Source organism: Penicillium arizonense (genome assembly GCF_001773325.1).
Source record: "Penicillium arizonense strain CBS 141311 chromosome Unknown PENARI_contig009, whole genome shotgun sequence".
In the NCBI taxonomy this organism is placed as follows: Eukaryota; Fungi; Ascomycota; class Eurotiomycetes; order Eurotiales; family Aspergillaceae; genus Penicillium; species Penicillium arizonense.
This window is the reverse complement of record NW_019173286.1, coordinates 529,498-550,850: the sequence shown is the minus strand read 5'-3', so window position 1 is coordinate 550,850 and position 21,353 is coordinate 529,498. Positions and strand designations below refer to the sequence as shown.

At 52.2% G+C, this 21,353-nt stretch overlaps 7 protein-coding genes across 7 annotated transcripts; 3 read left to right on the top strand and 4 right to left on the bottom strand.

Moving 5' to 3' along the window:
* Nucleotides 1-289: 289 nt before the first annotated feature.
* On the bottom strand, nucleotides 290-1,610 carry PENARI_c009G09252 (NAD(P)/FAD-dependent oxidoreductase; the record flags this gene model as incomplete). Its single annotated transcript, XM_022631980.1, has 2 exons — nucleotides 290-479; nucleotides 529-1,610. The coding sequence occupies 2 exons, from the start codon at nucleotides 1,608-1,610 to the stop codon at nucleotides 290-292; spliced, it is 1,272 nt and encodes a 423-aa protein (XP_022488245.1).
* Nucleotides 1,611-3,332: 1,722 nt separating this feature from the next.
* PENARI_c009G02307 (40S ribosomal protein eS30) lies at nucleotides 3,333-3,739 on the bottom strand (the record flags this gene model as incomplete). Its single annotated transcript, XM_022631776.1, has 3 exons — nucleotides 3,333-3,356; nucleotides 3,483-3,587; nucleotides 3,680-3,739. 3 exons carry the CDS (start codon nucleotides 3,737-3,739, stop codon nucleotides 3,333-3,335), a joined length of 189 nt encoding a protein of 62 aa, XP_022488398.1.
* A 491-nt stretch (nucleotides 3,740-4,230) lies between these two features.
* On the bottom strand, nucleotides 4,231-5,574 carry PENARI_c009G10583 (splicing regulator NSRP1-like domain-containing protein; the record flags this gene model as incomplete). The annotated part of the gene is made up of 1 exon (XM_022632026.1): nucleotides 4,231-5,574. One exon carries the CDS (start codon nucleotides 5,572-5,574, stop codon nucleotides 4,231-4,233), a length of 1,344 nt encoding a protein of 447 aa, XP_022488089.1.
* A 594-nt stretch (nucleotides 5,575-6,168) lies between these two features.
* PENARI_c009G03911 (TRAPP subunit TRS20) lies at nucleotides 6,169-6,899 on the top strand (the record flags this gene model as incomplete). Its single annotated transcript, XM_022631821.1, has 2 exons — nucleotides 6,169-6,359; nucleotides 6,533-6,899. The coding sequence occupies 2 exons, from the start codon at nucleotides 6,169-6,171 to the stop codon at nucleotides 6,897-6,899; spliced, it is 558 nt and encodes a 185-aa protein (XP_022488279.1).
* Nucleotides 6,900-7,296: 397 nt separating this feature from the next.
* On the bottom strand, nucleotides 7,297-8,651 carry PENARI_c009G03625 (cysteine hydrolase family protein; the record flags this gene model as incomplete). Its single annotated transcript, XM_022631814.1, has 4 exons — nucleotides 7,297-7,799; nucleotides 7,862-7,993; nucleotides 8,052-8,476; nucleotides 8,542-8,651. 4 exons carry the CDS (start codon nucleotides 8,649-8,651, stop codon nucleotides 7,297-7,299), a joined length of 1,170 nt encoding a protein of 389 aa, XP_022488249.1.
* A 1,589-nt stretch (nucleotides 8,652-10,240) lies between these two features.
* Nucleotides 10,241-12,052, top strand: nde1 (nuclear distribution protein NudE; the record flags this gene model as incomplete). The annotated part of the gene is made up of 2 exons (XM_022631892.1): nucleotides 10,241-10,477; nucleotides 10,541-12,052. 2 exons carry the CDS (start codon nucleotides 10,241-10,243, stop codon nucleotides 12,050-12,052), a joined length of 1,749 nt encoding a protein of 582 aa, XP_022488405.1.
* Nucleotides 12,053-13,465: 1,413 nt separating this feature from the next.
* On the top strand, nucleotides 13,466-20,431 carry PENARI_c009G08235 (acetyl-CoA carboxylase ACC1; the record flags this gene model as incomplete). Its single annotated transcript, XM_022631951.1, has 3 exons — nucleotides 13,466-13,615; nucleotides 13,702-13,967; nucleotides 14,020-20,431. The coding sequence occupies 3 exons, from the start codon at nucleotides 13,466-13,468 to the stop codon at nucleotides 20,429-20,431; spliced, it is 6,828 nt and encodes a 2,275-aa protein (XP_022488373.1).
* Between the last annotated feature and the right edge of the window lie 922 nt (nucleotides 20,432-21,353).

The window sequence follows — 21,353 nt, the reverse complement described above, 5'->3', positions numbered from 1 at the left end:
CTATCATATCCTTTTTGTAGGCGGGGTAATCAGTTAGGTGCGTGGAAATAAGTCTATTCACCTCACTTGCTCCATTAACAGCCACACTCCTTATCTCTGAGGGCGGACCTGTCTAGTTAGAAGCGTTTATTAATTTACGGCCGTTGAAAGTCTATGGGTCTCAATATAATGGACTAAATGAGTGTGTATAGATGCGGGAACGATCTGGCATGCCAAATTTTTGACTCCTCCAAGAGGACTCCCAAAGACAAAAGGAGGAAACACAAGGAAGCAACCCGACCTGTGCTAATCACAGTTTACTCTGTTCTTCAGGCGACAAGATTCGAAACGCAGGTCCGGCGCGACTTCCATCCCCAATCTTCACCTCCTTCTTGCTATCCGGTAAACGAAGCCGCCATTTCTGTCTCAATGCAGCTGAGGCACGATGTTCAAAACAATCGGCTATGTACCGACCAAGTACTGGTAGGAATTTGAAAGCACTGTTCTCTATTAGTCATGTAATAAACAGCAAAAGCAAGCAGAACTTACTGTCCAGCTCCACCCGTCGCAAGGAAGAGACCTTTCAATGTTGGATGATGGTCAATGATAAAGTCTCCCTCCGGAGTATCTGTGTACCAACACAGTCGAAGACTCGACCAAGGGTGATTTGCAAATTCGGGAAGGAGCTGTCGAAGGCCATCTCGCAAAGCTTGATCTGCTTCCTCGGGTAGGAAGGATTGGTTGGCGTTGTTAGAATCACGCTTCGGCGAAGAAACGATACGGCCCCCGTCATCGGATTTGATGGCAGTTCCAAAACCGTAACTATGCCGAGCAACCTTGAGGATATTTGTACCTGGCTGCGGAGGGAACGCAAAGATACCGCTAGTGAGGTTGATCATGACAGGAATCCTTTGGAGGTTAGAGGCCTCCTCTGGGGTTAGTTGAATGAAGCCCACAGGCTGCCCTGACGCGGATGCCGCATAGGACATATCAAGCAAGAGATTGGACCAGGCACCCGCGGCGAGAATTACTTTTGATGTAGGCAGAAACTCCCCACTCAACACGTTCACTCCGTTCACGCGACCTCCCTCTTTCTGCAAGGTTTGTACAGTCCCTCGTTTCCCGGTGATGAAAGAGACACCATTAATTTTACACAGATTTGCAAGATGCCGAATACTCCCTTCCGCATCTGCCCAACCTCCGTCGGAATTGTGGTATGCATTCAAAGCACTGTAGTCGGCTCGAATATCGGGATACATCTTTTTCAGGCTATTTGCATTTGGAGATGCATCTAATGATCCGCCTTGGGCTTCGGTGATCTGCAGGATCTTCTCGATGTATGGATTTGATGACGTTTCTGATAAGATCGCGAAGCCCGAGTGGTGATAGTAATCTTTAAAAGACGTCTTCCAACCCTGCATAGCCTCTTGTGCCATTTGGTGATAAACTGGGTCTGCATACTCCATCCTGATGATTCGAGAGATGTCGACACTGCTGCCATCAGGGACGGGCGGCAAGAAACGATCGAGGACAGTGATATTTTTGTACCCGCGAGAGGATAGCTCGTAGGCGGTTGACAGCCCAAAGACTCCGGCTCCGATGATGATAATTGGCTCTGTTGGATTGACCATTTTGGGTTCGAATACTATGAGAGCAAATTGAAGATAGCTTGAGAGAAGACTGGAAGACGAGACAAGGCCAATTGAAGCAATCCTTTCTTCCGTGTTGGTTTAGTTCAGTTGTACGGGCTAGGTTCCCGTCCCCACTTGGCCAGCGAGACAGACAATAGTAAGAGAATAACTCCATAAAAGTCTCGTATCGTCGAATCATCACTAGAATTGGTCCTCAAGATTGGAAGATAAAACTAGAAAATACGACACGGGGGACATGTTGTGCCTTGGCCGGAAGCGGGCCGTGTCCGGGTAAGTCTCGGTTTCGCTATCTTCACCTTGATCTGGGTGCGGTGCAACGAGTGCTCGAGGACATCCAAATCTCTGCAGGTTCTTGATCAGCATCGACAATCTCCCGTACACGCAAATGCTAATTTCATCTTCCGAATGATTTGCTGAGCGCCCAGCCTGCCTCCAGCTCTATGCGGTCATTCACTACAGTCAGCGCGGGCTGGCGCAACATCTCGAGGCTGAAGCTCGTGCTGGAGGCTTTACCATGCTCTGGGAAGCACCCGGGTACCTCAAGAGTTGTCTTCAATATGGTACGTATAGCTGGCTAGGTACAAACGTGTTCATGGTGTCATCCAAATTGGATAGCACTTGGCCACCCCCATACCCCTCTCAAAAGTATTGGCCAATTTTGGAGGGTGTACACGTCGCAACGATCTCTATCTAGTGGCGAACTATAGCCTTACTCAAAGCGTTGAAGTTTTGACCGCCAACACTTTTATTATGCAATCGTTCACCTCGTCCAAATGTCCAGAGTTTTGTGGATCATATTGAGAGGCTGGCGCCTGAGCGTTGATAGTTGAAAGCATACATGAAAAGGAATGGCAAGGTCAGATAAGTCGTGCTGATTACAATCTACTCTATATCAGCTCTAGTTGGCGACAACCCTCTTGGCTTTGCATCGCAAGACATTGGCAACGAAGCTGTATCAGCTTCTCCATCTTTTCAATCAAAGTCAGGGATGAGGCTGCGAGAGGCGTTATTTATATGCAGTCACAGTGAGTCAGGCTGCCATGATGATCAGATGACGGGCGAAAGGCCTAGACCTGAGTGGTCAGAGGGAAGCCACGGAAGGGGAATATATAGAGAGCCGCCTGATGTAGAGGTCAGAACCGTAGAATCCGAATTACATGGCGCTTGGAAGCGCAAGAAGGCGAAACTGCCAATGCGAATCACAGATGTGTACCTGGCTAAACCAGTCTACTTCAAAAGCCAAAGATAGACGTGTGGCATGCAAAGCCAGCCCCGTATCCCCGATCCTAACTTTCAGACCGTGAATCCGAAACAACAAGTAGAAGAAGTGTCCATTTCTGGATTGGAAATTCATTCATGGAACAGCCTATGTAACGAGTCGAAAGTGACTCTGAAGTCTGGCAAACGAAAACTGTCCGTAGACAGCCCACGCACCCAGCCACAGCCTTCCATCCTCAGACCGCCATGTGTATTCAACAATTTCCGTGATTCAACCCTCCATAACCCGTGCGTTACCAGCAAAAAAAGAAATTCAAGCGAAAACGAAGCATGATATCATCCGTCCAAGTACCAGCCGTAATCTGGTTGCTCTCGTTCGTTTGGGCCGTGGTCGTGTCGCGGTCATGCGAATATTTGTCTCAACATCGTGTAACTCGACTAGCCGATCGCGGTGCGGTTGGTTTTTTCAACGACTTGAATAGTTTATTGGCCGGGGTTGGGGTTCATCTGTAGTTCGCAATGTGTCAGCTTTTCGAGTCCTTCTCTTTCGGTATTCGTGTATGCGTGTTGTGCTTCGGTGGAATTTTGTGTGTTCGGTTGTGGGGGTAGGTGGGTGAGTCATTCGATATGTACCTTGCGCTTGCCACCGGTCATGGTGACGTTGACGAAACGGCGAGTGTAGAGCACACGCTTGTAGGCGCGACCCTTGGGGTTCTTCTTCTTCTCCTGGGGCTCGACCTGGATGCAAAATCGTCGTTAAAAGGATTGGTCGGTAGAGAGGCCACGGGCGATCGTCGAGTGGCGATTTGGGGGTGTCGAAGAGAACTCACCTTAGGAGTGGCAGCCTTGACCTTACCGGCACGGGCGAGAGAGCCGTGAACCTTACCCATGTTGGATGATTTTGATGAACGAGAGGTGGAAGTGGTTTGGTGATGGAGCGATTCTTGTGTCTCGATAGGGTTGCAAAATTGGGAGTGCGACCTGTGGGGCGGCTTAGCGAGCAGTGTTCGGGTCCGGATTAACTGAGCCCGTGTGGTGTCATGTGACGTTGAGTTAGGTGATGATGTAAGCCGGGGTTAAGATCTCGGGTTTTTGGTTTCTCCGAAGTAAATGATTAAAAGAGTTGAGAAAAGGAATGCATCCGCGTACTAAATGGTGTCAAAGCACAGGATGATTGTCCTGATTGGCTCTGAAGATTGACTCACATATAGATGAGTCAGTCTCGTCTTGTTTGTATGTGGCAAACAGCCTTCATATTCAACCATAAAAAGTCTGACTGCTGTTTCTGATATTACGTGTAGTGTACAAGCTTCCACTGCTATGCAATATAATTCCAAATTTCTATAAAGGTGACGCATCGAGCGTGCCTTTTTGTTTGCACTCAAGCCCCCTTTGCTTTCTCCTTGGCGGCAGCTTCTTCCCGCTCCCTCTTTCTTGCCAAGTAGCGCTCCTTCGCGCTGGAGACCTCTCCCTCGGTCTTGCGGCTGCGGCTCTTCTCGGCCACTTCCCTTTGCTTTGCAGCCTCGGCCTCCTCTTCTTGTCGCGCACGCTCCTCCAGTTGGCTTGCGACCATGTCGGTCTGTCGAGCACGCTGAGCAGCACGGCCAGACTGGGGACCTGCAGCGGCACCTGGTCGTGCAGAGGGGCGTGGGGCTGCTTTGGGGGCAGATGGCTGGGCCTTGGGTTTCGGTGCCACGTTCAATCCAGCAGACAGAAGCTGGCGTTTGTCGACGACCTGACCCTCGTCGTTGACCACAACATGAGCTCCGCGAGAATTGAGATCTTCTGCTTTTTGACTATCGGTCTTTTCGTCCGGCTGTTTCTCTGCTTCCTCTTCCACCTCACCTGCCTTGACACGGCGGGCGGCTTCTTCTGAGGCCTTGAGGACCTCCTCGTGCCGTTCTTCTCCTCGTGACAACACGTCTCGGTAGAACCCAATCATGCCGGAGCCACCATTCTTCTTCCGACGTTCTTCCTCTTCCTTCTCGCGGCGCGCTTCTTCCTCTTCGACCTTGCGCAGCTCTTCTTGTTGGGCCTTGTAGGCGGATGTGACGAACTTCTCTTTGTCTGCGAATTCTTCGCCTTCGGCCTCACGCTCCTTGGCAAGTTGACGATCGCGAGCCCGTAGCTGATCCCGCTTTCGGATTTCTGCGCTTTCCAGTAGGTTCCTCATGTATTTCGGTACATCACTCTTCGTTTCTGTTGAGGCCTTGGAAGGTTTGGTATGAAGACTCTCATAAACGGCATCGTAGGAGTAGATTGATGGGTCAAATTCTTCGGCTTCTTTCGCATGCTTCTTACTGCTATGCAAAGCCGAGAGATTAGTGTATTCGTCGCCAGCACCTGGTGGTTGCTTTGGCTTTGCCTGGTTAAGGCCAAGATTCATCTGGCCTTGTTGTTTCTCCTTTTCTTCGTCTTCATCCTCATCATCGGCAAATAGCGAGTTCTTGCTGAGTGGTTTGATAGGGGGCTTGGGCCCGCTGCCTAGTTGCATTTTCCGTTTCGGTGGCGGTCCTGAGCTTGAAGGTGTCTTTTGTTTCGGTGCTGGCTGCTCTAATCCTCCGATTGTAGAAACTTCGATCGCACCATTATCGTTATGCTGATCCTCGTCTCCGGAGTCATCGTCAAATATGTTCTTCTTGCGTTTTTGTCCAAACGCGTTTCCTGGTTTCGGCGCCGCTTTCTTGTTCGCAAGGTGCAATCCGTATGGCATGTTGGGCGGCATAGTGGAAGTGTTGCAATCCAAGTAGCTCAGCGGTTGTGCATACTTGGTGTATAGATGCGACGTGGGTATTATGGACAGAAGTAGTGCTTGTCGAGGTCAAAAAGTTGCGACGGCGATGCGATAAAGCAGTGGCTGGTTATCGGTAGGTCACGTGATGTGGTTTTGCGGGGAGATTCGATGTATACTTGAACAAGCATGCAAATGATAGCATTATGCTCAAAGTATAGTACACTTGGGAGTGCCATTTTGAGCTCTTATTGATTGGTTTAAGGCAAGTTAGTACATTGGAAGTTGTTACAATTCCCTTCTACCTGCGGGCTTCAAAAGATATATAATGTTTAAAGCAGCATGCATGCCAAATGATAGCAATCAAAATTTCTCCAGACGCTCAACTCAGAGTCGTCTACATGACCAAAGAGGCTACTCAACCTCAAAAATCCCCTAATGTCATTCACCTTACAGCCTCACCTATACCAACGACTGTATTGTCCAACCAATAACCTTATCTAGCATCACGTGATGACAAGCCCCCAAGTAAACAGCCCCCATGATCTTCGACCCATCTCAAACTTCAGCTACCTCAATCGGCCCAAAATGTCCTACTATTTTACCATCCTGTCGCCAACTGACACACCCCTATTCAACATCGCATTTGGGACATCCAAGGGAGGTGGCGATGGCATTGCCCGGTTCCGCTTCCCGGAGACCGCGCAGTACATGAACCAGTTCATCATTCACTCGAGTCTGGACATCTTGGAAGAAGCGCAATGGACGAATGGCGGAATGTGAGTATAGAAAAATCTTAATATCATTTGAACCCTGCACCATGCAAAAGAGCCTCCGTGAATCACCCGTGACACACCTACACTTTCATGACCCCGGCTTTGCGATCTCCAATACCTCAATCGCTTCATACCCCACATAAAACCTCGTACCGACAGGCTAATACCGTGAAAAGGTATCTTAAGCATATCGACACCTACCCACCAGCCGCAGCCTACATCTCCGCATTTCTTACCCCAAGCGGCGCGCGCTTCCTGCTCCTCCACCAACCCCCGCACCTCCCCTCCTCAACCAGCACAGGCAGTGGTCTTGGGTCATCATCATTGTTAGGGTCAGCAGGATCCACAACACGCGCCTCGTCAAGCTCCGTCGCCGCAAACCCAACATCCCCGCAGACCGAGGAGGCAGTGCGCCAATTCATGAACGAGGTGTATGAGAACTATGTCAAGACGGCGATGAGCCCCTTCTACAAACAGGGCATGGAGATCCGGAGTCCTGTTTTTAGGACGAGAGTTACGGCCGCCGGGAAAAAGTGGCTGTAATTTTTATCTTTTGTCCTTTCGCTTTATTTCATGAGCGTGGCGTTTATGGGTCTGACTTCTTACTGGGGTCAATTGCATTGTTGCAACCTGCTCTGCAAATGTTTAATGCATTGAAATGACTGGATTCTCGTGATACCCAAAGGTTGTAGATCAAGTAGCTAAATGCAACACGTTCTTTTCCAAAGCCTGAAAAGGCTGGAAAGAGAATGAATATGTCATCCTCCAAACCGAAATTCCTGTCCCGCTAAAAAACAACTCAAAGATAAAAATGACCCGAAGAGTTTGGTCTGCACGCTTCGCTTTCCTGCAATCTCACAGAGTTGAATCCCAATTCCAAACGCCGATGATATTACCAGCAGTCCCTAAAGATCCTCGCTAAAATGACGAGCAAAGATGCTCAGCCCACCATTTGAGGAGCCAGCTTTTTCATGGTGACGGCTTTGAAGTTGTCCACTGCGTGGACCACATCTTCCAACTTGGCAACAGTACCAAAAATACCACCTTCCATCTTAACGGAATTGATAGTTCCAATGTGCAAGGATGGCTCGCTGGCAGCACAGCCATCGTCCAAAATGACGCAGTCAAAACCACGGTCGTTGGCTTCCCGCATGGTGGTTGAAACGCACACGTCGGTGGTCACACCTGCAATGACAAGGTTCTTGATTCCCTTGTTACGAAGAAGAAGCTCGAAGTCGGTGTGTGCAAAGGCACCCCGGCCGGGCTTGTCAATCACCGGCTCGCCCTGGAGAGGGTACAATTCGTCAACGGTGTCGTGGCCCATTTCACCACGGATGAGAAGGCGACCCATCGGACCGGGGGAACCAATACCCAAGCCGGATGCATTGTTACGGGAGCGAAAGGCTTCGCGGCTCGACAGAGTCGATAAATCGGGTCGGTGGCCTGATATTTGTTAGTTATACGTAGTATGGATAGGGAATATAGCATCAGTGTATAGTACTTACCCTCGCGAGTGTGATATACCGGGAAGCCCCCGGAGCGGAAGGCAAGAAGCAGTCGCTGCAGGCGAGGAATCAAAGCCTGATTTGCGGAAATGTCATAGCCCTGATATCCCATGTATCCATCAGGCAAACAAACTATAAAGATGGGTTAGACCTCTAGTTATTCATATGAAGGCAAAGTTCAGACACATACAGTCTTTTTGCATATCAATAATCACAAGCGCGGTGGTGTATGGAGTGAATGATGAATCATGTGGCCAGTCATATGGAATAGCAGGCACCTGGCCCTTGCGGACTTTATGCTGAGGCGCCTGTCGGGGCTTATCAACAATAGGGCCGTGGTTATGCGTCGCATTCATCACGGTCAATGTCCAAATACCGGGTGAGCCAGCTGCAACTAGCATAAAGGGACAATCCATTAGCCGCGAAGTTCTGCGCCGTTTACGAGTCTCTTCGGTGAGACCGTTACGGGGCCGATAGTGACCGCCACGATCACAGCGCAACCAGACCTTAGCGGTGCGGCCGGGCTTCTTCTCAGTAGGCATGCTGGATGACTTGACGACGACATTGTAGCCATGTTCCTTGCCGTGGTTCTGGACTGCGGCGAGAAGGGTAGCTCTGGTAGGAAGATAAGCTATTCATCCGACTTCAACACGCAAGGGACGGATGGCGGGGAGACCTACTTGTCAGGGTATGTGCCTTCAGGAGGGGGCACCAATTGCATTGCCAGTTCTGGAATGTCTTGAAGGTCGCTCGGCGCATCGTCGAGGTTCAGATCGGTGGAGTCGGCCATCGTGACCAGGGTAGGCCTTGGCCTAAGGTGATCTAGCTAGAAGTTGGGACGAATAAGTACGCGTCATACCATTATCGCAAGTCCGATGCCAGCTGGGGACAGATGAAGTTTGCGACGAGTAGGTTGGGGGTAAACGAGTGCGTGGAAGCAATCGGATGAGATCAGTGATCTTAGGAACGCTGTGCGTGGACATAGCACCTGGGTGGTTCTGGAGGCAAACAGATGCTCTGAGAAGGTTGGGAGCTCTGAAAGGGATGGGATGGAAGGGAATTGGAAATCAAAAAGTACCACTTACCTCTTCTTTGCGAGACCCAAAACTGGGGACTGGGGATTGAATCCAGATCACGGGCTGAGGTCGATCAAGATCACTATTGCGGTCTAGCTCAAGGATGATGGTGGCCTCAGGCAATACACTTGGGCCACGGCGGTGTAAATTAACATGTCTATATGACTATATGATTGGTTGTCTACTTTACCGACTTGGTCACCGCCATTGTTCCACCATGGGAGGATTACATGTACTGTAGCGCTGGACTAGGTTTGTATGCCGTATGCTACCTCGACCTAGGCAACGTACGATAGACCTTACTGACTATTGAAGAATGTAGATAGAGTCTGTGTAGTGTAAGGTGCTCAGTTAATAAAGTGTTCAAGGTATTCTACGAACTCACTGGACTATTGGATAACTTATAGTATGTAATAAGGTAAGTTATTAATTAAAACCTTGAACAAGCGTCTAACAGCTTTAGTAAATACACCATTGTATGGATATCTATATTCTATTGAGGTCGTATTCAATAGTCCATTTAGTTGTTGAATACTGATAGGCAAAGCGAGAAGAAGAGTGATGAACTGCGCTCGGGCGAGGAATCTACTAAGAGGAACAAGCTTGGAGGTGATCCTTGGCATATACCTGCCAGAGATAATGATATATGTTAGCCTGCGAAGTACTGTATGAAATGATCTGCCTTGTTAAAACGAATTTGACCCTTTATTGGATACTTTATATTCCGTACAATTAAGTAATCATTTCATACTTCAAACGGTAACTTGAACTTATGAAACATGTAGATCTATCTGCCTTGGAACTTACGATCTGGAGTGTTCTGCCAGCCAAGTCCAACCAATCAGCGTTAGATCGCGAGTGTCAGGCCGTGTAAACACAAAAGGCGGTGGACATTGGGCAGCCAGATGGAGACTAGCGTTCTCCGGCCCCCTGACGACCGATGTTGTGTTTCTCCCTCCGATCTAATCTATCCCGCTTTGCCTACTTTGCCTTTGCGAGAGAGGCGGGAAGGTCATTGCACTCTCTCACTTCGACAAATCTCTCCTTTCTCTTGCGGAGGAACTACTACACCGATCCCTTGCGTCACCGCCTCGGCGAGGGGCTCTTATCAACGCACGGTTGTTGACATCGGCACGCTACGCAACATTACGCAACACATGAGGCTTTGAGAGGGGCTGGTGTGCGATCTGCAGGGCAAGACAGCCTGCTGAACAGCCTCTAACGATCTCGGCCTTTTTTGGACGACGCTTGTCGTCCAGACATCTTCCTTGCGCCCGGTCGTGTCGCTGCCCAACGCGAGAAGATGCCGGCCGTCGATGAGTCACCTTCCGAACGGAAGCATACGAGCAGCTCTTACAGAGATGAATTGGCACATTACAAAGCTCAGTATGAGCAGCTCGAGGCGGAGCTTGCGGACTTCCAGTCCTCCAGCCGGGAGCTGGAGACCGAGATGGAGAAGGACATTGAGGCTTCAGAAAAGCGTGAGCGGCAGCTGAAGGAGAAGGTTGATACACTGCGATATGAAGTCGATGAGTGGAAGGTATGTATTTGCGCGTTTATTGCCTGCTCTGTCGCTTAAAGTAGGGCACTAACACTGCGGCAGACCAAGTACAAGCAGTCCAAAACCGAGGGCAATACTGCCCAGAACAACCTGCAGAAAGAAATTACTTCGCTGCGAGACGCAAACCGTACTTTGCAATTGAAGCTGCGTGATATTGAGGTTGCCAACGATGACTACGAGCGACAAGCCCGGAATACCACCTCGTCCCTGGAGGACATGGAGTCCAAGTACAACATTGGTATTGAGCGCGGAGTTTTGCTCGAGGAAGAAATCAGAAACGGAGAACAGGAGCGCGAACAACTGCGCATTGACAATCAGCGTCTCCGGGACGAGCTGTCTGATCTCAAGATTGAAGTTGAGATTATCCAAGAGAGGCTCCGGAACACCGAAGGACATGACTTCCGCCGCCGCAAGCCTACTCCTCTATACCGCAGCCCGTCAACTCCTCAGACATTAGAGATCTTTGACCGCTCCCCTGGTACCACTACTTCTTCCCCAGTCTTTGCTACGCCCCCCGCTAAGTCATCCCTTGCGTCGGCGACTGCTACCCCGCCTTCACCTCCAATCTCCGAGTCGTCTGTGAACCTTCGCAAGTCTATCAATGCGACACCCTCTTTCCCTCGACAGAGAGCTGCTGGGCCTGAACCGGTCAACTCTCGAACACTTCATGCTCGGCCTCAGCCGCGCACCACTCATTCTCGAACCCCGTCCCTCGCTTACAGCAACGGCGCATACAGCAATGGCCGTTCCACTCCATCGATGTCTATCTCGTCTCGCAACAGTTTAACGAGAACGAATACCTCCCGGCCACCAGGGCTTCCCAAGTCTGGCTCGCTGTTCCAGATCCGTGGTCTGATTGGCAAGATGCAGAAGCTCGAAGAGCGCGTCCAGTCCGCCAAATCAAGACTGCCCGCACCGTCTGACACGTCTTCCCGTGGTTCCCCTCGCTCGGGGTCTGTGGTTAGTGAAAGCCCAGTCGCCTCATCGATCACCGTTCGACGGAACTCCCGGAAGCGGCTGAGCGGCAGCAGCCTGGGTTCCTCCGTGCGAGACAGCGAAGGCACACCCTCATACGTTCCACCAAGTCGTCAGTCTTTCGGACGAACCGGCGAAAGTCGCCCAAGCAGCCGAACCAGTTACTCTAGCCGCAGCTCCTTTAGCCAAAGCGTGCATTCTGGAGTTCCCCCGAATGGCCGACCCGAAAGCCGATCCAGTCGTACCGGTGCTAAAACACCGTTGGGCCATTACTCAACAAATCCAACCACGGAAAGTCGACGACCTCGTTCGTCTCTCAGCAACCACGCCGGCCAGCTCCCCAACATCGGTAGTATGTGCCTCATTGATGAGGACCGTGACATCTCCACTCCAACAACATCCCGAACCTCCCAGGACATCCGCCGGCCCTCTGTCTCGGCCACTCCAACCCCAGGAGTGAAGAAGCGTACCACCAGCGGTATCCCAGCACCCCGAAGCTTCAAGACCAGCATCGGGCCTGGAACTATGCCGCCTCCCAACCGGAAGACCCAAGTCAGTGACCTGGGCGAGACCTTTTGATTTGCCATTCGTATTTCAGGAGCTCACATGGGGGGTATGGGATTTGGTGGTTGCGTGGGCTTCTGGTGTTTTACATACTTGATTTTCATTGCGATGCTTCCCGGCCCGCAGTCCTAGGCACATCCCTTGTACAGTTTTGCATGCTGGTGTGCCTCGACCAGCCAGGCCTGGTCCATTTTTTTGTGGCTCCAGGTGGATTCCTGGGGCCGTCCTAAGCTGTGTCTCAGCACTCGACTTTTCGTTCAATAATACCCATGATTGTTATGCTCAATTTGCTTTCTCGTAGCCTGACCCAGTGCCGTGGGTGGCCTTACCGTATCAGCGGGGTCGAGTCCCATGTGGCTGCATATCTATCTGCGGGTATAGAGTTGCATATAGAAGCGCTCAACACTTAAGCTATCACTCCCCAGCATGATAGGTACTCTACCAATATAATATTTTGACTTCAATATAGAGTTCCCCAAGATGTACCAAATTAACCCTGTAAACAGGGAACTGTGAGGGAGGGATATGCTGTTGAATAATGCGCAGGTACGGAATAGGCTTAGCGTCCGCGCCATTGAGGTGACGTGAATCTAGATTTAATTTATTCCGCTATACTCTTAGCATCGCATTTTGGATAGCATTGGATCTAAGTATGGAATGTAGCTTGAATGTATACCAGATCTGCAACCCTTAGAAATTGTTGATCCCACCGAAACCCCTTCGGGTTTCGGTCACCGAAAGGGTTTATCTCAAGAGGTATACATATGGAAGGCAATTAGACTGAGCATGACACTACATGTAAATATCGACAAGCTATGTCGAAACTATTCTCTCATATTCTAAAAGCCACTTAACATAAAATTGTCGTGGTGGAATTGGTGGGCGTCAGTGGCAGTGGAACCGGCCCAACAAAGCCAGGGAGTTGGGGAAAGTGTTCCTGGGCTGGAAGTACCTCTCCATACTGTTAACTATGCAGGGGTACTTAGGCCCATCACCGCAGTTGGGATCTCCACCTTGGTGGGACTCCAGGAAATCGTCCCTCAGCATTTTTTTTCTTATTCTTCTTGAGGCCAGATTCCTGAATCTCTTTTTGCATCTTGATTAATTTTTACGGGTTTTGGTGGTCCCGGTGAGTGCAACCCTCCTGTGCCTGAATTGCTCCGATCTGGCCGTTTGCGACCAAACAGCAGGCCGATTCCGCAATTGGCGCTATGTTTCCTCGTACTTGACGCTGACGAGAGCTTTTTTCTTCCTTCTGCAGATCTAACTCCGAGTCTCTATTCCTTCTATTCCTTTCTATCTCCCCCCTCCAACTCTAGCCACCAATCGGGCAGTTTCCGCCACTTCGTTGTACATTACTTTTAATCGCACTCCGTACCCGGAGCTTTGACTTCTTCCACTACTGCCTGGGAGCTGTCTCATTTAATCATGGGCATCACAAACGGCAACGGCAGCTCAATGGCCGCCAAATACAACATCCCCTCACATTTCATCGGTGGCAATTCCCTCGAATCAGCAAGCCCGAGTAGCGTGAAGGACTTCGTGGCCGCTCACGACGGTCACTCCGTCATCACATCGGTATGGCTCCCACGGCTCACCGCGACCGCGGCCCCGGCCCCCAAATGCGAAATAATGGTAATGGACTGGATTGACCTTCTCAATAGGTGCTTATTGCCAACAACGGTATCGCCGCTGTCAAAGAAATCCGGTCAGTGCGGAAATGGGCCTACGAGACCTTTGGCAACGAGCGGGCCATCCAGTTCACTGTGATGGCCACGCCGGAAGATCTGCACGCCAACGCCGACTACATCCGTATGGCCGATCAATACGTCGAGGTTCCCGGTGGAACGAATAATAATAACTATGCCAACGTCGAGTTGATTGTCGATGTGGCGGAGCGGATGGATGTCCACGCCGTGTGGGCAGGATGGTAAGCACGCTTTACAAAAGCAGAGAGAATGCACGAACTGACGCTGTGTTAGGGGTCACGCTTCCGAAAACCCTCGGTTACCCGAATCGCTGGCTGCTTCTCCTAAGAAGATCATTTTCATTGGACCCCCTGCTTCGGCGATGCGCTCATTGGGTGACAAGATTTCCTCCACCATTGTTGCACAGCACGCTGGTGTGCCGTGTATCCCCTGGTCTGGAACCGGTGTCGACGCTGTGAAGCTCGATGAGAACGGTATCGTGACAGTCGAGGACGATGTCTATAAGAAGGGCTGTACTTTCTCCCCTCAGGAAGGTCTGGAGAAGGCCAAGGAGATTGGCTTCCCCGTTATGATCAAGGCCTCCGAAGGCGGTGGTGGTAAGGGTATCCGAAAGGTCGAGAACGAGGAGGAGTTCGTTTCTCTCTACAATGCCGCCGCCAACGAGATTCCGGGTTCGCCTATCTTCATTATGAAGCTGGCTGGAAACGCCCGCCATCTGGAGGTTCAGTTGCTGGCTGATCAGTACGGTAACAACATTTCCCTGTTCGGTCGTGACTGTTCCGTTCAGCGTCGTCACCAGAAGATTATTGAGGAGGCTCCTGTGACTATCGCCAAGCAGCCTACCTTCCAGGCTATGGAGCGCGCTGCTGTCAGCCTTGGTCGCTTGGTCGGATACGTTTCTGCTGGTACCGTCGAGTACCTGTACTCGCACTCCGACGACAAGTTCTACTTCCTCGAGTTGAACCCTCGTCTTCAGGTCGAGCATCCCACCACTGAGATGGTCTCCGGAGTCAACCTCCCCGCTGCTCAGCTCCAAATTGCCATGGGTATTCCCCTGCACCGCATCCGCGACATTCGTCTGCTCTACGGTGTCGATCCTAACACCTCCGTCGAAATTGACTTCGACTTCTCCACCGAGGAGAGCTACCAGACCCAGCGCCGTCCTCAGCCCAAGGGCCACACCACTGCCTGTCGTATCACCTCTGAAGACCCTGGTGAGGGCTTCAAGCCTTCCAGTGGTACCATGCACGAGCTGAACTTCCGTTCTTCCTCAAACGTCTGGGGTTACTTCTCCGTCGGTACTGCCGGAGGTATCCACAGTTTCTCCGACAGTCAGTTCGGTCACATTTTTGCGTATGGTGAGAACCGTTCTGCCTCGCGGAAGCACATGGTTGTTGCCCTCAAGGAATTGAGCATCCGTGGTGATTTCCGTACCACTGTCGAGTACCTGATCAAGCTTCTCGAGACTCCCGCCTTCGAGGACAACACCATCACTACGGGTTGGTTGGATCAGCTTATCTCCAACAAGCTGACTGCCGAGCGGCCCGATCAGATCGTTGCCATCATCTGTGGTGCTGTCACCAAGGCCCACCTCGCCAGCGAGGCTGGAATTGAGGAGTACCGCAACGGCCTCGGAAAGGGTCAGGTCCCCTCCAAGGACATCCTCAAGACTGTCTTCCCCGTCGATTTCATCTACGAGGGCGAGCGCTACAAGTTCACCGCTACCCGCGCCAGCTTGGACAGCTACCACCTCTTCATCAACGGCTCCAAGTGCTCCGTTGGTGTCCGTGCCCTTGCTGATGGTGGTCTCCTGGTTCTCCTCAGCGGACGCAGTCACAACGTCTACTGGAAGGAGGAGCCCGCTGCCACTCGTTTGAGTGTCGACGGCAAGACCTGTCTTCTTGAGCAGGAGAACGACCCCACTCAGCTCCGTACTCCCTCTCCCGGTAAGCTTGTCAAGTTCACTGTTGAGAACGGTGAGCACGTCCGCTCTGGCCAGGCTTACGCCGAAGTTGAAGTCATGAAGATGTACATGCCTCTCATTGCCCAGGAGGATGGTGTTGTTCAGCTCATCAAGCAGCCCGGAGCCACGCTCGAGGCTGGTGATATTCTAGGTATCCTTGCTCTTGATGACCCCTCGCGCGTCAAGCACGCTCAGCCCTTCACTGGTCAGCTGCCCGAGCTTGGCTCCCCGGTTGTGGTCGGTACCAAGCCTCCTCAGCAGTTCTTCCTGTTGCACAGCATTCTGGAGAACATTCTGCGCGGTTTCGACAACCAGGTCATCATGGGTACCACCCTGAAGGAGCTGGTTGAGGTTCTGCGCAACCCTGAGCTGCCTTATGGCGAGTGGAACGCCCAGTCTTCTGCCCTGCACTCTCGCATGCCCCAGAAGCTGGATGCTTCGCTCCAGACTGTGGTTGACAAGGCCAAGGCTCGCAAGGCTGAGTTCCCTGCCAAGCAGCTCCAGAAGACCATTGTTCGCTTCATCGAGGAGAACATCAACCCTGCCGATGCTGAGATCCTCAAGACTACTTTGCTGCCCTTGATCCAGGTCATCAACAAGTACCTCGATGGTCTCAAGTCCAACGAGTACAATGTGTTCATTGGTCTGCTTGAGCAGTACTACGAGGTTGAGAAGCTGTTCTCTACCCACAACTCCCGTGATGAGGATGTCATCCTGAAGCTTCGTGAGGAGAACAAGGAGGACATCACCGGCATTGTCCACACTGTCCTCTCCCACAGTCGCATCGGTTCCAAGAACAACCTGATCCTGGCTATCCTCGACATGTACCGCCCCAACCAGCCCAACGTGGAGAATGTTGGCAAGTACTTCAAGCCTGTCCTCAAGAAGCTGACCGAGCTCGAGTCTCGCTCCTCCGCCAAGGTCACCCTCAAAGCCCGTGAGGTTCTGATCCAGTGTGCTATGCCCTCTCTCGAGGAGCGTCTCTCCCAGATGGAGCACATTCTCAAGTCCTCTGTTGTTGAGTCCCGCTACGGCGAGACCGGTTGGGAGCACCGTGAGCCTGCTTTCGAGGTCCTCAAGGAGGTCGTTGACTCCAAGTACACCGTCTTCGATGTGCTGCCCCGCTTCTTCGTCCACTCCGACCCCTGGGTGACCCTCGCCTCTCTGGAAGTCTACATTCGCCGTGCCTACCGTGCCTACACTCTCAAGGGCATTGAGTACCACTCTTCCAGTGAGCAGCCCTTCCTGTCATGGGACTTCACCCTCGGCAAGCTCGGCCAGCCTGAATTCGGATCGCTTTCTTCCACCCAACCCTCGGCCCCTGGTACCCCCATTGCCGAGAGCAACCCCTTCAAGCGGATCAACTCCATCAGCGACATGTCTTACCTTGTCAACGACCCTACCAGCGACCCCGTTCGTAAGGGTGTTATCATCCCTGTGCAGTACCTGGAGGACGCTGAGGAGTACCTTTCCAAGGCTCTCGAGGCTTTCCCTCTTGGCGGCTCTGCCAAGCGCCCCAGCGAGCACGGTCTCATTGCCAACCTTGAGGGCAAGCGTCGCCCCATTCCCAAGCCCGAGAGCGACGGCGAGCTCACCGGTGTCTGCAACATCGCTATTCGCGATATTGAGGAGCAGGATGACTCCGAGATCGTTGCCCAGATGCAGAAGATGCTTGCCGACTGCAAGGACGAGCTCCTAGCCCGCCGTATCCGTCGTGTTACCTTCATCTGTGGCAAGCAGGGTGTTTACCCCGGCTACTTCACCTTCCGTGGTCCCCACTACGAGGAGGATCTGAGTATCCGTCACAGCGAGCCTGCTCTTGCCTTCCAGTTGGAGCTTGGCCGTCTGAGCAAGTTCAACATCAAGCCCGTCTTCACCGAGAACCGCAACATCCACGTTTACGAGGCTATTGGCAAGGGTCCCGAGAACGACAAGGCCATTGACAAGCGTTACTTCATCCGCGCTGTCGTTCGTCCCGGCCGTCTTCGCGACGATATCCCCACCGCCGAGTACCTGATCTCGGAGGCTGACCGCCTGATGAACGACATCCTGGACGCTCTGGAGATTATTGGCAACAACAACTCTGATTTGAACCACATCTTCATCAACTTCTCCCCCGTCTTCAACCTCCAGCCCGTCGATGTCGAGCAGGCCCTTGCCGGTTTCCTCGACCGCTTCGGTCGCCGCCTGTGGCGTCTCCGCGTCACCGGTGCTGAGATCCGTATCCTCTGCACTGACCCGGCTACCGGCATGCCTTACCCACTGCGTGTGATTATCAGCAACACCTACGGTTTCATCATCAACGTTGAGCTGTACATCGAGCGCAAGTCCGAGAAGGGCGAGTGGATTTTCCAGAGCATTGGTGGCACCACCAAGCTGGGCTCCATGCACATGCGCCCTGTTTCCACACCTTACCCTACCAAGGAATGGCTGCAGCCCAAGCGTTACAAGGCTCACTTGATGGGAACCCAATACGTGTACGATTTCCCCGAGCTCTTCCGCCAGGCCTTCCAGAACAGCTGGACCAAGGTTGCCGAGAAGATTCCTTCTCTGTACGAGAAGCGTCCTCCTGTTGGCGAGTGCATTGACTACAGCGAGCTTGTCTTCGATGACACCGACAATCTGGTCGAGGTGTCTCGCGAGCCCGGTACCAACTCCCACGGTATGGTTGGTTGGATCGTCACTGCCCGTACTCCTGAGTACCCCCGCGGCAGACGTTTCATCATTGTCGCCAACGACATCACCTTCCAGATTGGTTCGTTCGGTCCTCAGGAAGACAAGTTCTTCCACAAGTGCACTGAGCTCGCCCGCAAGATGGGTATTCCTCGTATCTACCTGTCTGCCAACTCCGGTGCTCGCATTGGTATGGCCGATGAGCTGATCCCCTTCTTCTCCGTTGCCTGGAACAACCCCGAGAAGCCCGAGGCCGGCTTCAAGTACCTCTACCTCACCCCTGAGGTCAAGAAGCGCTTCGATGCCAGCAAGAAGAAGGAGGTCATCACTGAGGAGATCACTGATGAGGGTGAGGTGCGTCACAAGATCACCACCGTCATTGGTGCCAAGGATGGTCTTGGTGTTGAGTGTCTGAAGGGCTCCGGTCTCATTGCCGGTGCCACCTCCAGGGCTTACGAGGACATCTTCACCATCACCCTGGTTACTTGCCGTTCTGTCGGTATCGGTGCCTACCTTGTTCGTCTAGGTCAGCGTGCCATCCAGGTTGAGGGCCAGCCCATTATCCTCACTGGTGCCCCTGCCATCAACAAGCTGCTCGGTCGCGAGGTTTATACTTCCAACCTGCAGCTCGGTGGTACCCAGATTATGTACAAGAATGGTGTTTCCCACATGACCGCCAACGACGACTTCGAGGGTGTCCAGAAGATTGTTGAGTGGATGTCCTTCGTCCCCGACAAAAAGGGTGCTCCCATCCCCATCCGCCCCTGGTCCGATGACTGGGACCGTGATGTCGCCTTCTTCCCTCCTCCCAAGCAGCCGTATGATGTCCGCCATCTCATCGGCGGTAAGGAGGATGCTGACGGCTTCCTGCCTGGCCTGTTCGACAAGGGCTCCTTCGAGGAGGCCCTCGGTGGCTGGGCCCGCACTGTCGTTGTTGGCCGTGCCCGTCTTGGTGGTATCCCCATGGGTGTGATCGCCGTCGAGACCCGCTCCGTCGAGAACGTCACCCCTGCCGACCCCGCCAACCCCGACTCCATGGAGATGATCTCCACTGAGGCCGGTGGTGTCTGGTATCCCAACTCCGCCTTCAAGACCGCCCAGGCCTTGCGCGATTTCAACAACGGAGAGCAGCTGCCCGTCATGATCCTCGCCAACTGGAGAGGATTCTCCGGAGGTCAGCGTGACATGTACAACGAGGTCCTCAAGTATGGTTCCTACATTGTCGATGCTCTCGTCAAGTACGAGCAGCCCATCTTCGTCTACATCCCTCCCCACGGCGAGCTCCGCGGTGGATCCTGGGTTGTCGTCGACCCCACCATCAACCCGGACCAGATGGAGATGTACGCCGACGAAGACGCCCGTGGAGGTGTCCTCGAACCCGAGGGTATCGTTGGCATCAAGTACCGCCGCGACAAGCAGCTCGACACCATGGCCCGCCTGGACACAGCCTACGGCGAGCTCCGCCGCGCTCTGGGAGACACCTCCCTCACCAAGGAGCAACTCTCCGAGATCAAGAGCAAGATGGCCGCCCGCGAAGAGCAGCTCCTGCCCGTGTACATGCAGATCGCCCTCCAATTCGCCGACCTGCACGACCGCGCCGGTCGCATGGAAGCCAAGAACACCATCCGCAAGCCCCTGCAATGGCAAAACGCCCGCCGCTTCTTCTACTGGCGTCTGCGCCGCCGTCTCAGCGAAGAGCTCATCGTCAAGCGCATGGTCGCCGCCTCTGGCTCTCCCGCTGCTACTACTACGACCGACTCCCCTGACCTCTCCCCGCGCGCTACCCACCTCCGCACCCTGCACGCCTGGACTGGTCTGCTCGATGACGAGCTCGAGCACAACGACCAAAAGGTCGCTACTTGGTATGAGGAGAACAAGAAGCTGGTGCAGAACAAGGTCGAGGCTCTCCGTACCGAGGGCGTCGCTTCTGAGGTTGCTCAGCTGCTTATTGGTAACAAGGAGGGTGGCCTTCGTGGTGTTCAGCAGGTTCTTTCTATGCTGCCTGTTGAGGAGCGTGAGAATGTGCTCAAGTATCTTGGCTCTGCTTAAATATAGGCTTGGTCTTTGATTACTTGATTAGAGTATCTATTATGATGTGATGCTTTGTCTTGTTTCTTTTTTCTTATAAGTTGTTAGTGTTTCACTGTTTCTCTGTTGCATGGTGTTTGTTTGTTTGCTTTTTTAGGATTCATCTCAGCATTTACTATATGTCCTATATCAAATTTCAACATGATAATCTATCTGTTCTACTTTACCACCTTTCTCCCGTCTTATACATCGTCATCATAATTGTAAATGCAAATGCAGATTTAGATCATGCCTGTGCATCAGCGTAGGCACACCTCATGGTATTATATCAGCAAGCAAATAGATAAAGAAATAGAACAAGAACGCAGCAGATTGAAACTCAACATACACCTCCAACAAACGCACCCCCCTTTGACTGAAACTTATTCCAATCCCCCTTCTGACCAGTCCACTCCCTGCGCAACTCGCGTTCCCGATCGCGGACCTTTTTGCTATGTGATCGACCGTGTGATCTGGTCTCTCGTTTTGATGATTGGGGTTGTTTCTCTTCTGATGTGGATGTGACGAGGGCTTTTAGCCATGCGAAGACCATTTTGGAGGGATGACTGTGTAGTCGGAGTCGGAGTTGGATAGCGAGGCTGTTTGGGATTTGGGTTAACTATAGTCCACCTTTTAAGTAGGGTTGCACAGAGGATAGGGTGTATAGGGTGTGTGAGAGTATTGTATTAAACGGTTTCGGTTCATGAGAATGGGGAAGGGAGGGTTATATGTAGAGAGCGGGATAGTTACCTTCAACACTTAAGACGAATGAAGGTGACGATGTCATCGGAGGGCTGGGGCACTCCGCTCTTAAGTGCGCTACATGTGTGGATCTTTGCCAGGGCTGTCTCGGGCGTTTTTAACTAAGGGTGGGGGCGGAAAGTGCATACAGATATCATGATCT